The sequence below is a fragment of the Haliotis rufescens genome, unplaced genomic scaffold, assembly GCF_023055435.1.
Source record: "Haliotis rufescens isolate VD_foot unplaced genomic scaffold, xgHalRufe1.0.p SCAF_3, whole genome shotgun sequence".
NCBI lineage: Eukaryota > Metazoa > Mollusca > Gastropoda > Lepetellida > Haliotidae > Haliotis > Haliotis rufescens.
The window spans coordinates 51744324-51761046 of record NW_025964001.1 but is presented as its reverse complement, the minus strand read 5'-3'; the positions used below and the strand labels follow the sequence as shown (position 1 = coordinate 51761046).

General features: G+C 42.4%; 1 protein-coding gene across 1 annotated transcript in view; it reads left to right on the top strand.

Annotated features, from left to right (window-relative positions):
• Positions 1 to 1629: 1629 nt before the first annotated feature.
• LOC124141975 overlaps positions 1630 to 16723 on the top strand; it is a 68155-nt gene continuing 53061 nt past the window's right edge. Inside the window, exon 1 of the mRNA XM_046510194.2 lies at positions 1630 to 2776. Coding sequence (XP_046366150.1) covers positions 2524 to 2776 — 253 coding nt within the window. The 5' untranslated portion in view covers positions 1630 to 2523. The remainder of the gene's footprint in view (positions 2777 to 16723) is intronic.

Genomic DNA, 16723 nt, shown 5'->3' with positions numbered 1-16723 from the left:
CCTCCGACCCTTTCAACCCAAATATTCAAACTCCGATACCCAGTAACCACCCCTATCTTTCACCCACCCCTTCAACCTAAATATTCAAACTCCGATACCCAGTAACCTCCCCCATCTCCCTCCGACCCTTTCAACCTAAATATTCAAACTCCGATACCCAGTAACCACCCCTATCTTTCACCCACCCCTTCAACCTAAATATTCAAACTCCGATACCCAGTAACCTCCCCCATCTCCCTCCGACCCTTTCAACCTAAATATTCAAACTCCGATACCCAGTAACCACCCCTATCTTTCACCCACCCCTTCAGCCTAAATATTCAAACTCCGATACCCAGTAACCTCCCCCATCTCCCTCCGACCCTTTCAACCTAAATATTCAAACTCCGATACCCAGTAACCACCCCTATCTTTCACCCACCCCTTCAACCTAAATATTCAAACTCCGATACCCAGTAACCTCCCCCATCTCCCTCCGACCCTTTCAACCTAAATATTCAAACTCCGATACCCAGTAACCTCCCCCATCTCCCTCCGACCCTTTCAACCTAAATATTCAAACTCCGATACCCAGTAACCTCCCCCATCTCCCTCCGACCCTTTCAACCTAAATATTCAAACTCCGATACCCAGTAGCCACCCCTATCTTTCACCCACCCCTTCAACCTAAATATTCAAACTCCGATACCCAGTAACCTCCCCCATCTCCCTCCGACCCTTTCAACCTAAATATTCAAACTCCGATACCCAGTAACCACCCCTATCTTTCACCCACCCCTTCAACCTAAATATTCAAACTCCGATACCCAGTAACCTCCCCCATCTCCCTCCGACCCCTTCAACCTAAATATTCAAACTCCGATACCCAGTAACCACCCCTATCTTTCACCCACCCCTTCAACCTAAATATTCAAACTCCGATACCCAGTAACCTCCCCCATCTCCCTCCGACCCTTTCAACCTAAATATTCAAACTCCGATACCCAGTAACCTCCCCCATCTCCCTCCGACCCTTTCAACCTAAATATTCAAACTCCGATACCCAGTAACCTCCCCCATCTCCCTCCAACCCTTTCAACTAAAATATTCAAACTCCGATACCCAGTAACCACCCCTATCTTTCACCCATCCCTTCAACCTAAATATTCAAACTCCGATACCCAGTAACCTCCCCCATCTCCCTCCGACCCTTTCAACCTAAATATTCAAACTCCGATACCAAGTAACCTCCCCCATCTTTCACCCACCCCTTTCAACCTAAATATCCCAATTATTCCAATTCCAAAACCACACTGAACTCCTCTGATACTGAACATACTAACACCTGTCGGACGTGGTACTGACAAACCAAGGACCAGAATGGTAGATTCGATCTCACGACCAGCGGATCCTGCTATGAAACATTATCTACTAAAGTGAACTGTTATGTTCTTAAAGCTCTTGACCTAACAAAATACTCAGTTTGGTGATGCCCCAGAAGGTAATCCAACATGTGAGTGGATGCAGCTGACTAAATGTGCGTCACCTGTTTGTCTAGCTACACCCACTTTGACACGACGGAGTTATTGTTATCGTAACGTAAATGTACACTCATTCGTTATAACTAAACATGGAGGAAGACATAACCCCACCACCTCACTGTTCCCTGGAAGATATTCTTCGTAAAAAAAATCCAAGATGTTGGGCGACTGAGACGCAATCACTGGTATTATACACACAATCCCACATAGACACGAACAAGGAAAACTACAGTGCTAATATAATTCCTGGTTCTACATCTCGACCTGCGAAGGTGTATCAATGAAACGGAGAACTCTTGCGAAAGAAAGTTCTATTCAGAGCTACATGTTAGTCCACCGTGGGTGGCGAGAAGCTGGCCGTGAAATAACCGTGGATCGAGTTATTAATTGACAAAGCCGTCTCCCAACCAGCTGTTTCCAACTGCCTCAGTGCAGCAACCGGTACGACAGGGAAACAAATCGATGTCGGATTCCTAACTCAATCAGCCTGTCACACCGTCCATGTGCGAACGGGTCGGACAGATGACCAGAATGGTCATTCAGCGTTCACTGCCCATCACCACTCCACCACAGCCTCAACCTGATCGTATCCAGTATCCCTCGAGGAGTATCCGCGACAACATTGTAGTCCTCAGTTGAAGCCGGGGACAGCTGATAGACAGCATAGCCTACTTTCTGTTTACACTTATCAGCTTTGTATAAATGTTCAACTTCGTCATCTTCTCTTCACCCCATCCGATTCCAGATCTACCTGTCCAGGATTCGCACCGGCTACCGCCAGATCAATTCGTTGAGGCATCCAAACAGAAATCGCCTAAGTAACGACAGAACGCATGAAGCGACGAAGAGGAAGGTAAGATCGCTACCATCACCACAGCACACAAAAGGAGCTGGATTCCCTATCGTGTTTGTCTGAGACTGGATCAAGACGTTTTATGTAAAGCGCCAACTCTCCTCGCTTGAAGAGCCATCAAGTACAAGCTGTACCCATACTGTGTACGCCATGCAGGTTGTGTACAGCGGCGGGTCGTCGACACCCACCCCCTCCCCAAGGCTGCAAAGGAAAGCTTACCAAGGGGGGTATGGTCGGCCGGTGCTCCCGGGGTATATTGTGGGACCCCCACCCTCTGTTATGCTTCACAGGTCAAAGGAGAAATTAACTGAAGGAGACACTAGTCTTAGGGACTCAATTCCTGCCATGTCGAAGCCAGTTGCAGTTTTCTGTTTAGTGTTGAATGTCTTTATTCCTGGAATGGGTAAGTGCCGTTGTTTTTGTTTACTTGTGTAAGGTGCGTTGTTATGTTTCCGATGACACACTGTCCCGGACACAGCTGTTATTGTGATTGTGTCGACATGTGCCGTGAACGGCAGTATAGTCGTGAGTCACCCATCAAAAACGTTGGTATTAGGTGACATATTCAATTAAATTCATATCCGTTGTGATTGCCGCTTTGTCGATGTGAGCCCTTCTACATAGTGCATCTAATTGAAATATGAATGGTATGGTGTGAATAGACAATAATCTGAAATCAACTTATGTTTAGGAATCTCACTAATGTCTCTGTGTAGCTAGACATGTTGACATGCCTCGAATAATTATCAATATATCTTCTGATCAGATGTAATGAATTAGTCAGACATCACAGACGACGCAAAAGCTACAGCAAGCATAAACAATTGATTCCTCACCAGCTGCTATAGGGACACGAGAGTTGTATGTTGTTAGCGATGTCAGCTCTTTCTGCCCGTGATTGGGTTTGAGTAAATTATCTGAATTCTTCCCACTAAGAGTTCGAATACGTGTTCCGACCCGGTTATCATGGCGAGTTAGCCACACCTACTCTTGTTGGTTTCACCAAACGATAAACACCTATGATCCACATCACTTCGGGATTCCCTCCCACAGCAAACGGACGCCCTGGTGTAATGGTAATACTGTTCAAAGCAGAGGTAACCAACTTTATTGATCATAACGCCTCTTACACTGTCCTCGGGTAGCGTTCACACCATTGTAATTGTATCTCATATATAATTTGGTTCTATTGAAATTCCAAATATGTCGATGTCGTTTCAATTTTGGTGAATACGTATGACGTCATATATGATACATTGTCCGCTATCAATTATAAACACAAATAAAGTGTCCCCAGAAATAGAAAAACACATTCTGATGGAGTGGGCGTGTGGCTAATAGAAGGGCAATTGCCATACACGTATGATGCAATGAAGAAACATGGGTAGAGATAGTCTTAAAATGTCTCAAGCGGTATAGGTCAGACCATTCTATGACCAGATAGACAAATTATAATGTTAGGCTAACCAGGATGGTTTCTGCAGTTTCTTGGCCTGGTATCTGTTGTTTATTACACTTGTATTCACGACAATCAGATTGGTTTCTGTTGTTTACTAGACCTATATCTGATGTGTATTATACTTGTATTCACGACAATCAGATTGGGGTATCCGATGTTTATTAAACTTGCTATAACGACAGTCGGATGTCATTTCGAAAGCCCGTGTTCGATTCCCCATATGGGTACGATGTGTGAAGGCATTTCTGCTGTCCCCTTCTCGTATATTCCTGAAGATTGCTGACAGTGGCGTACATGCCAACGTTGCTCACTACCTCCAAACACGGGCCCGTCAGGCTCTTTGACTCAGTTGATTGTGTGTCACCTTTGATCGGTGGTGTGGGCGACGTATTCATAACATCAATCACAGGTTTGTCTGGTCCAGAGACGATAATGTGCCGGACACTGACACGTATTCCACCTTTTTACTGCACTGCTGTCATTCACACATGGCTATCTTTTGTGTTTGTCATTTGTGTGAATGATATGTGTAGCCTTACATAAAGCGCACAGAGCACTTATGTGAATGCAGCGCTGTACAAATGCATATTATTATTATTATTATTATTATTATTATTAAATAACATTAGACTACACAACGAGATACGGATAATGAAAACAGGGATTGTCCCTCGTTATTCCTGTTGCTAGTCGTTGATCCTCAGACTAAACTGTGTTGTGACACTGTGATGTAGCGTCGAGGAGAGCAAAGTTCGGCAAAACGCTTCATCTCCATGACAATTCGTGCTTCGTATATCCGGAAACCTGTCAATCTGATCTGGTGCATTGACAAGGCGCCATTGTGTACGTTAAACCGACTCATCAGGATGTTCATGTTCATAATTGATATTAGGACATATTAATTTTATTCCGAGTGTCAAGTCCCACTTCCCGAGCGCCACTGATACATGTCAGTGAAGAATTGAGAAAATACATGTAAGGAATTGAAAGGCGATCGATAATGTTATTGATTCGGTTTATGCTAGTAACGTATTTGTGAAATTATCATAATTGATCGCCGTATGTATTGAGTAATTATCTCACAGAGAGAGAGTGAGAGAGAGAGAGAGAGAGAGAGAGAGAGAGAGAGGGGGGGGAGGAATAGAATACCGACACATACGCATGCACAGAGACACACAGACACATAAGATACGCACATGGACAGACACACACAGAAACAACAGTTACACACACACGCACGCACGCACGCACGCACGCACACGCACACACACACACACACACACACACACACACACACACACACACACGCACGCACACACACACAGATACACGCAGACACATATATTAACCGCCCCACCTCGAAGGATGACCAGACATCAAGCATGTTGCAATGACTTAGGTTTTTCCTCTTTCAATAATGTCTTCTACTCTCCCATAAACAGAATATATTTTTGTTAACTCATATGTAGTAGTCTTACCCTGAAAGAGATTTTAGCGTTGTGATCTGCATTAACCACAGTTCCTCCCAGTTTGTGGCTGTGTCCCTAACACCTAGTATTCATTCTGAAAAATTACCATTTCCTCTGTATCACGTGTACTTTTCAGCAAATATTTAACGTCAGCCCTAGACAGAGGCTGATTCATATAAGCAACAGCTGAACTGCTTGGACGTTAATGTTTTCACATTTAATCGATAAAACAAATGTTCAGTGTGTGAAGGTAATCTTGTTATAGCGCTGCTTTCACTTGTGGCACCTCGTTACCTGGATGCAACCTGCGGTCCAGGCAGACTCCATTTCTTCTTCATCCACCCTCTTCGAACTAGGGATGACTCGATATATAGTCAATAATCCCCATGACGGTGAGGTGGAAGGGGGTTAAAGATTATTGTACCAACATAGCGACGTGTGTATGTGTGTGTGTGTGTGTGTGTGTGTGTGTGTGTGTGTGTGTGTGTGTGTGTGTGTGTGTGCGTGTGTGTGTGTGTGTATATATCTATATCTATATATATATATATATATAAATATAAATAATTATATAGTAATAATTAAATAAGTGGAGTAAGATTGAACACAGTTTTAATAGGCTAGCGCTTTCATATAATTATGTGTGTGTGTGTGTGTGTGTGTGTGTGTGTGTGTGTGTGGGTGTGGGTGTGTGTGTGTGTGTCCGTGCAAACGGTCTCTCCGCTAGACAGCAGAGATTTCAGGACCAAGGATGGGGTCATATGGACTGTGGAATAGTTTTTCAAGGCATTTATATTGTGGCAAGTTATAGACAAATGCGACATAATTCTTTTGAACTTCTGCAGTTTGCTTGCGGGAGGGTCTGTCGCTTTTATTTTCACGTTTTGAGACGACGTTTTCCATTCACCCAGTGAAAGACGAAGGGGCAAGAAGCAGCCTCGAAACAAACAGATGTTGAAATCCATAATCTTGTACAACGTATCTGTATGAAGGAGTAGAACATTTGTTGTTCTCTGGGTTTATAAAGCCAACAACAACTCTAGATGACTATATCCCATCATTCCGTCATCCATGGAATCAGTATTGTGTTGGCCTCTGTTCCAATATGCACTTCATCGGAAAAGGTTTTGTCGTATTTATTAAATACAAAGGAAATAAAAACAAGCCCATTTATTGTCATATATTTGTATGGCAAACTCACCCCAAGGCAGTCGTTATCATTTACTTTCATAATACTCGAACACAGTCGATATCTTTGTCTCTCCGGGCATGTCCGTATTGATTCCTATAACGGCAAGTTAACTGTTCACTGGAATCACAGTAGCTTTGATGATTGCTTCTTCATCGGCATCTTACTAACAATGGTGCCAGGTAAATAATTGACAGGACTGAATGTTTTTACCAAATGTACGTGAGACTATGACATAGATGGTAGAGAATAACTAATTAGGTCTTAGGGTATTCATTATACAGCGAATGACTTGGGTTTACAACTGCAGTTTTCTTAGATCTAGATCCAGCTAGATCTATATTATTTTAGCTCTGTGTGTTTTAACACTGACCTTGGCCTTCACATAACCCACGGGATCGGTTGCCTAGGCTCGGGACATGGTGATCGTATCTCAACTGTGTCGATGGATGATGCAATCACTGGATTGTCTGGTCCAGACTTATTACAGACCGCCGTCATATAACTGCAATGTTGTCGAGTGAGGTGTTAAACATCAAACAAACAAACACAGAGAGTCAGATGGATTTATCGCTGTTTGTGTATTTCAAGTTATAAAACGGCATGTTAGCTTTTTTGTGGGTGGAAAGACAGAAGTGATACAGGTCGTTGATGTTTACCCCGAAACCTGGGAGTAAAACGGTTTTCGAGTCCACGATCATGAAATCCTGACATTATTTAGTGGCACAACTCGAGATGCAGCTCCTTAGAACATGCCATCATGGCATATGGTCTCGCCAACATTCAGTGGTGTGTACTATCTACAGGTTTATTACCACATCCGCTTTTTCTACTGTACAGAAAATACTCAGTTTCCGTTGTGATGACACAGGTTTGCTTTTGGTGAACTGGTACAACGTCGTTGTCATGTTTGTGTTTCTTTGTTTGTTTAATGCCGCACTCAGCAATACTCCAGCTATCTGGCGTCGGTTTGTAAATAATCGTGTCTGGACCAGACAATCCAGTGATTGATATTATGAGCATCGATCCTCGCAATTGGGATACGTTGTCATGTTAGTAAGTTGACATTACGCCGTTATAGTGGCAGAAAGTAGGCATTATGCCGTTATTGTTAGTGAGTAGGCATTATGACTTTATAGTGTCAGTGAGTAGGCATCACGCCGTAATTTCGTTAGTGAGCAGACATTATCTCGTTATAATGTGAGTAGGCATTACACAGTTATTATGTTAGCGAGTAGGCATTACGCCGTTATTATGTTAGTGAGCAGGCATTATGCCTTTATAGTGTCAGTGAGTAGGCATTACGCAGTTATTATGTCAGTGAGCATGCATTTTGCCGTTATAGTGTCTGTGAGTAGGTATCACGCCGTTATAGTGCCAGTGAGTAGGTATCACGCCGTTATAGTGTCAGTGAGTAGGTATCACGCCGTTATAGTGTCAGTGAGTAGGTATCACGCCGTTATAGTGTGAGTGAGTGGGTATCACGCCGTTATAGTGTTAGTGAGCAGGCATTATGCCGTTGTAGTGTTAGTGAGCAGGCATTATGCCGTTGTAGTGTCAGTGAGTAGGTATGACGCCGTTGTAGTGCCAGTGAGTAGGTATCACGCCGTTATAGTGTTAGTGAGCAAGCATAATGCCGTTGTAGTGTCAGTGAGTAGGTATCTCGCCGTTATAGTGTCAGTGAGCAAGCATTATGCCATTGTAGTGTCAGTGAGTAGGTATCACGCCGTTATAGTGTCAGTGAGTAGGTGTCACGCCGTTTAAGTGTTAGTGAGCAAGCATTATGCCCCTATAGTGTCAGTGAGTGGTTGTCACGCCGTTATAGTGTCAGTGAGTAGGTGTCACGGCGTTATAGTGTCAGTGAGTAGGTGTCACGCCGTTTAAGTGTTAGTGAGCAAGCATTATGCCCCTATAGTGTCAGTGAGTGGTTGTCACGCCGTTATAGTGTCAGTGAGTAGGTGTCACGCCGTTATAGTGGTAATGAGTAGGCATCACGCCGTTATAGTGTCAGTGAGTGGTTGTCACGCCGTTATAGTGTCAGTGAGTAGGTGTCACGCCGTTATAGTGTCAGTGAGTAGGTATCACGCCGTTATAGTGTCAGTGAGTAGGTGTCACGCCGTTATAGTGTCAGTGAGTGGTTGTCACGCCGTTATAGTGTCAGTGAGTAGGTGTCACGCCGTTATAGTGTTAGTGAGTAGGTATCACGCCGTTATAGTGTCAGTGAGTAGGTGTCACGCCGTTATAGTGTCAGTGAGTAGGTATCACGCCGTTATAGTGTCAATAAGTAGGTAGTGTCTGTGAGTAGGTATCACGCCGTCATAGTGTCAGTTAGTAGGTATCACGCCGTTATAGTGTTAGTGAATAAGCATAACGACGTGATTATGTTTCCCAAAGCCTTACCAAGTTTGGAATCGAACCCGACTCTACAGGACCGTTGAGCTAACTATAAAACATCGCCATTATTTACCATGAAACTGTATAGCATCTCCATTATTCCATGAATACTTGTTCTGATTCTATTAGGACTCATAAGCGGTGATGTAATGTCTGCCACGTGTGTATAACAACATTATGTAGGCTGGTCGAAATGTCAATTCAAAACTCGCATGGTACATGTAGATTTCTGTGAACAATACTTCATGTCGTAAATGTCGTTAGATCAAACAGATTGTACCCCTTCTGTCTGTATACGAACCACGTCCCCCACACGAAACTGACACGTGATATATAGGCAGAAATCTATTTCAATGCTGTATAGGTGGGTGAGAAACAGGGGAAAAGAAGTGATATAAGATATAATTGGATTTGCCAGTTAAGACACATCAGGTATTAGAGGTATCACTGATACTACTGTATGTTGCAATGCCGTTGTGTTAATAAAGCCCATGCGTAGGTTTAGTGAAGAGACGATACTCAGTATTTCGGGGCCATTTCCTCGCCTGAAACCTTACATTCGCCTACCCGCAGTAAGTGATGAAGATTATGTGTAATGATGCCATGACTTAATATTGTGTATCAGTTATACGATCTCCATATCATATAAATGCTAAGTTGATCTATGAAGACCTATTAGTGAAGGTTCGTTTATTCATGACATATGATTAATCGTGTAAATACATCTACGTTATATGCTGCTAAATGATTGATACGGATTTGATCACGGTCACAACATTCAAATGTTTTGTACAGATTTCAAAAACAGGTAGCCATGCGGAGGACAAATCTAAAAATGACGCATTAGTGACCAAAATTATATCCGATGCAATTCCCTATTTTGACTCATCGATGTTTTCTGGTCAGTGTATTTTTAGGTAAATAATTGACTTGCCTTTGCATGTGTTTGTTACGGATGCCACCAGTGGGGCAGGATACGCTCATCTGTTTGCGAACACCTGGTATCATCACTATGTGATAGTGATTCATAAGTGGGAATCGTACAATGGATGAGCTTCCAGTAAATCGAAATAGGAAGCATTTGTCAATGTCGTGAAATTTGTTTTCTTTGTTTGTTTGACGTTGCCCTCATCAATATTTCAGCTATAAGACGGCGGTCTGTAAATCGATTAGACAAGACAATCCAGCGATTGACATTATGAGCATCGATCTACGCAATTGGGATACGATGACATGCATCAACCTTATCAATTAGCCTGATCACTCGTTAATCGCCTCTGATGACAAGCATGGGTTGCTGAAGACCCATTCTAGCCCAGGATTGTGCATAAGTGTCTCAGTCACCGACATGTTGGAATTATAGGGGGGAACCTTATTTTCCTGATATCACCGTTCCAGTGTGATCACCCGGATTAAGTTGAGTATATTTGTATTTATAAAGACGTTCCGACAGAAGACGCTCCAAAGATGGGCTTTCTGGAATAATGGGATTTCAAAGTTACTGTATTATTTCATCATGGATCACTGTACCCTGTTCAATTTGAAAAGAAAAAAAATATGTTTGTTTGTTTGTTGTTTAACGTCCCAGTAAACAATATTCCAACTATATAACGGGGGTCTGTAAATAATCGAGTCTGGACCAGGCATGATCTGTGATTGAGAATCATGAGCATCGATTTACGCAATTTTATACGGGAATTAAGATGACGTTTAAAAGGTTTTATTGTGCCTGACAAACAAATGCAGAATGTAGAATTATTTAACACCAAGTGTTCATCTGGCAATTAACATGTAATGTAGTGATACCTAATGTAGAGTAACAGCATAATATATACTTCAATGTACGAAATCCAATCGACTTGTACAACAAACTTTATTATCTGTATACCGTGCTATTCCGTTGTGAATGTCAAATGTGTGTGCACGGTCAAGGTGAGGTCAGGTGAAATAGAGTTTAACGATGCGTCCAGGATTATTGCACTTATACACACACTTATACACAGAGATATGATGCCGCATTTTAAACATGAATATGTCGCGTCATACCAAAAGACGTTAAAAGATGGTACTTGTTGTTACCCTGCCTGGTGCTCGGCATGAATGGGACGAAACAAGGACTCATCGGCTCGGATGATGTTACTGAGTGGGGTATTCATGTTAAATTGCGGCATGGTATCTCAGTGGACTAGCAAACCGGCATTGTACGGCTACACACGCACGCGCACACACACACGCACTCTCTCTCTCACACACACACGCACGCACACACACACACACACACACACACACACACAAACACTCTCTATGTATCTTTCTCTCTCTCTCTCTACATGTACATGTATATGTACACGAAGTTCACGTACGTCTAGTGACAAAGGTCACGTTGAATTCTTATTCATATCGGTTGTTATGAATAATACATGTTCTTTCCTATTGTTCACTGTAGTAAACGAGAATGAATTTTTTATTATTCATTCTCAAAATCAGCAACACAGATATGTACATAGTACACTCAAGATGACATATTTATTAATCAAGTAGTTAAAAAAGACTGTCGTTGGAACCAGTGAATGGAGTTTAGACGCGTCATATTCTTATCTTAAAGCTATCCAGTCGGGGTGTGCTGAATTCAACAAGTCATCGGTGTCTCAAATTTGTTGTCGTTTAGTCTTTACTGTTGACATCGGACCCTGAAGATGCTGCTTGTACAAGATTCAACATATTGCAGTACAGACATAAATTTGTGACCTAGTGTTGCCTTTGAATGGACTAAGTGAGAAAGAGAGTGAGTGAGTGACTATATTATTCCAGCAATATCACAGCGGGGGACACCAGAAATAGGCTTCAGACATTGTACATATGTGGGGAATCGAACAATGGCTTTTGGAGTGACAAGCAAACGTTCCCAATGCCCTAAGAACGTATGTGCATGTGTATGTACAATATATATTTATAATATTATATAACGTGTTTTCGTTCAATTGATTTTTTCATTATATTGTTTTCGCTCTTACAACCCTGCTTGCTGTATGACCCCGAATACATGTAAGGTTGTACAGTACCAATAGCATCGCTATTAATTGTGTTTTTATCTGCTGCTAAAGTTAAATGTCCCTGCAAAAGTGTTCTCTACCCACTTGCAAACAGACACCCCATCCATGATCCTAAGAAGCCTCCCTGCCATTATTGTAGATTCCGACTACATCATAAACATATGTCGCTGAATCACTATCAAACAGTGATGACACCAGGTAATCACGGAAAGGTGCCCAGCCGATGGCACCCATCACAAACACATGCAAACTCATGGTACAAGTCAAAATAGTGAATTGCATCTGACATCATTTCTGTCATTGATGCGTCAAATGTGGAAATATCCTTCACATGTCTCCCATAGGAGTTTTACTAAGGCCTTAAACCCTGCTAAGCTCTTTTGACAAGAGGGCGGTCGTGTAGCCTAGTAGTTAGACCCGGGTTCGATGTGTGAAGTCCATGTCTGGTGTCCCCCGCCGTGATATTGCTGAAATATTGCTAAAAGCGGCGTAAAACCATACTCACTCACTCACTCTTTTGAGCAAGAGTGATATGGCGCTCTTTGAAATATTCGTAGAAGGTACATGCTTACACTCTAGATCTGTTCGAGCGTTGGAGCGTGTCTGTCTTATCCTTGTCGGTATGAATTATTAAAAAAAGGAAACACAATCAGTCGATGACCCCAGCAGGATGTTGATTATCTCCAGCGAAGATGCAACTGATTGCACAAAAACAGTGGAAAGTAAACAGGCACCGGGGCTTTTGCATCCTGTCAATCAAAGTCCACTTTAATCAATACAAGACTAGACTCAATATTTGTCACCTCCAAAAGAAGGATCTGTAGTCTCGGTGCCCTAATATGTCACGTGTTCAAGATAACAGATAACCTTTGGCGGATGGAACGTGACGTAAAATGTAGCTTTGTGTTTTACTATTAACAATCACTAAAATAACAGAGACAATAATCCGTAAATACCTCTCATGTAAACATAGTGAATGAGTGAGTGGTGTTAAGCGGCGCTTCCAGCAGGTACTATCACGACGTCTCAGCGTATCCCAATAGATCTTTGCTACCAACCATCTTGTCTTGGCTAGATTATTTCCAAACGCCATGACCACCTCCGTGGTCTAGAGGTAGAGCGTCCGCCCTGAGAGAGGAAGTTGCGGGGTCCGATCCCCGGCCGCGTCATACCAAAAGATGTTAAAAGATGATACTTGTTGTTACCCTGTCTGTCGCTCGGCATTAAGGTGCTAAAACAAGGACTTGACGGCTCGGAGTCAGTATACTGTGTCTTAGTGGGGTATTCATATTAAACTGCGGCATGGTATCTCAGTGAGCTGGCACTATAAATCGGCATCAGTCCGGACTAGTACAAGCAGCCAAGCACACACACGTGCACGCACGTCGCTATATAAGTGCGATTATCTTGGACGCGATGTTAAATCCAATTTCACTTCCAAACGCCATGGTATAGCTGAAAGATTGCTTTCTGTAACGTGAAACAACACCCACACTCACATTCTTTCCGGTATACGAACAATATCAAGGATTAAGTATGAATATGTCAATCCCAATACTTTAAATCCACATCTGTGTTAAACAATTTGAATAGCTTACTTTTACAAAATGTGTGTGTCTATTTATTCTGCTATAACTGCACCCGACTCTCTGCCCTATGAGAGACATCTGAACCGGTCGACCTTACAAGAAATGGTCCAGCCTCAGCAGGACGGCTACTCAAGCCCCGTGTCGATCGGCAAATTAGCGAGCAAGCCAGCAGCATGCCTATAATAACACAATGACCAGAATCCAAGGCTGGCGTCACTGAATTCGGTGCTGTGTTGTTCGTCACATTCGAATATAGATTCACAATCCTTTGTTCTGTAGCTGTGGCTGATATTTCTAAGATGGCCGTTTGACATTTGCTAGGTAATTGACTGGGAGTGAGTTTGCTATGGTCAGCGTGGTAAATGTCAGATAAATAATTCTCTTCAGTTATTGCTCCGTGTGTGTGTGTATGTGTGTGTGTGTTTGTTTGATTTATTTGTTTGTTTGTCTTTGTCTTGGATCCTGACAGCGTACTGGACACATAGTGAGACAAACAAGTCCCGACTGCTGACCGGATCCGACATCCGGAACACGACATATAACCAGGTTCATGTATACAACATGTGGTTAAAATACCTCTCTGGACCAGCCATACTGCAAGATGCGTATAGCCATTGTCGGGTATACACCCTATGGTTAAAAGACCTCTCTGGACCAGACATGTTGCAAGATGCATATAGCCATGGTCGGGTCTACACCCTATGGTTAAAATACCTCTCTGGACCAGACATATTGCAAGATGCATATAGCCATGGTCGGGTCTACACCCTATGGTTAAAAGACCTCTCTGGACCAGACATATTGCAAGATGCATATAGCCATGGTCGGGTCTACACCCTATGGTTAAAATACCTCTCTGGACCAGACATATTGCAAGATGCATATAGCCATGGTCGGGTCTACACCCTATGGTTAAAAGACCTCTCTGGACCAGACATATTGCAAGATGCATATAGCCATGGTCGGGTCTACACCCTATGGTTAAAAGACCTCTCTGGACCAGACATATTGCAAGATGCATATAGCCATGGTCGGGTCTACACCCTATGGTTAAAATACCTCTCTGGACCAGACATATTGCAAGATGCATATAGCCATGGTCGGGTCCACACCCTATGGTTAAAATACCTCTCTGGACCAGACATATTGCAAGATGCATATAGCCATGGTCGGGTCTACACCCTATGGTTAAAAGACCTCTCTGGACCAGACATATTGCAAGATGCATATAGCCATGGTCGGGTCTACACTCTATGGTTAAAAGTCCTCTCTGGACCAGACATATTGCAAGATGCATATAGCCATGGTCGGGTATACACCCTATGGTTAAAATACCTCTCTGGACCAGACATATTGCAAGATGCATATAGCCATGGTCGGGTATACACCCTATGGTTAAAAGACCTCTCTGGACCAGACATATTGCAAGATGCATATAGCCATGGTCGGGTCTACACCCTATGGTTAAAATACCTCTCTGGACCAGACATATTGCAAGATGCATATAGCCATGGTCGGGTCTACACCCTATGGTTAAAATACCTCTCTGGACCAGACATATTGCAAGATGCATATAGCCATGGTCGGGTATACACCCTATGGTTAAAAGTCCTCTCTGGACCAGACATATTGCAAGATGCATATAGCCATGGTCGGGTCTACACCCTATGGTTAAAAGACCTCTCTGGACCAGACATATTGCAAGATTCATATAGCCATGGTCGGGTCTACACCCTATGGTTAAAATACCTCTCTGGACCAGACATATTGCAAGATGCATATAGCCATGGTCGGGTCTACACCCTATGGTTAAAATACCTCTCTGGACCAGACATATTGCAAGATGCATATAGCCATGGTCGGGTATACACCCTATGGTTAAAAGACCTCTCTGGACCAGACATATTGCAAGATGCATATAGCCATGGTCGGGTATACACCCTATGGTTAAAATACCTCTCTGGACCAGACATACTGCAAGATACGTAGTGATAACAGTAATATGGTACTATCATCGTAAAGTTAAGTAGCAACATTGTAGTATCAAAGAAGTAGGAACTGTGGTCTGAGGCGCCGCAATTAGCTGTGCCGGAACCTATGGTCGTGGGTCGAATCCCGGTCGGCCCTGATTATGTGTCTAGGTTTGTCAGCACCATACATGTGTTCGTGGGTTTCTCCAAAGTGGTAAATATCTGAGACCTGCATCACTCTGGGCTTTTCTCCCACATGAAGCGGCCACGATAACAGCTTAACAATAAGAAAATGATAAATTAGCAACGAAGCAGTGATATAAAATAAACACAGTAGTAACATAAAATGTAGCAACATAGCAGTAACGTGATTGCACCTGGCAACATTAGATGACAACCGCATAACATTACAACACAACAACACCATGAACATAACGCACCTTAGAAACATATCAACAACATATCAACAACATATTATGAAATGGTGGCATCATAATTAGTTTCAACCTAGTTTATAATGTCCTATCTCCACCTTTACAAGTTTGGATTAAAAAACATTATATTTGAAGTGTTATAATTTGCAGTGCTATATAATATAAACTTTACACACAATATGCATTTTTTCACATTAAACATACAAATACAAATTAAAAATTTTAAAGCAAAAGTCAATATCCATATTCTCATTTACAGTTAAATGTTATTTTAATGTAAGAATACCAAAGAAGTTCTGACAATTGTTTTCAGATCCATATTGTTCTATCTCCATTAGTAACTTTAGGTTATTCTGGACCGCACTTGTCACCCAAAGAACAGATCTAAGACTTCAGCCAGAACAGGGCAATGAATTCATCCAATTTTATTCAGTATTTCAGATAACAGATCACAAAATTCACTCCCAATGTTCACATTCTACAGTTGATAAATGATACCCGAATTGTTCTGAATTAAGTGGTCTATTAATGGACATAGAACCTTGTGGTTTTAAGCCACTTATGAGTTTGTGGACATAGAATTACTGAATTTACATGTCATCAATAGAGGCTTCATGAAGTTTTCAACAATGTAAGAAACTTGGAGAGAGAATGCAAAAAAAACCACATAATGTTTGGTCAAATGTGGACATAGGCATGATAGGACCATCTGGTTCCTAAGCGACGACATGTTTATTTCTGCAACTTTTAGGTAACGCTAAAAATTATTTCACAGTGAAATCTGGCTAACTTTTGT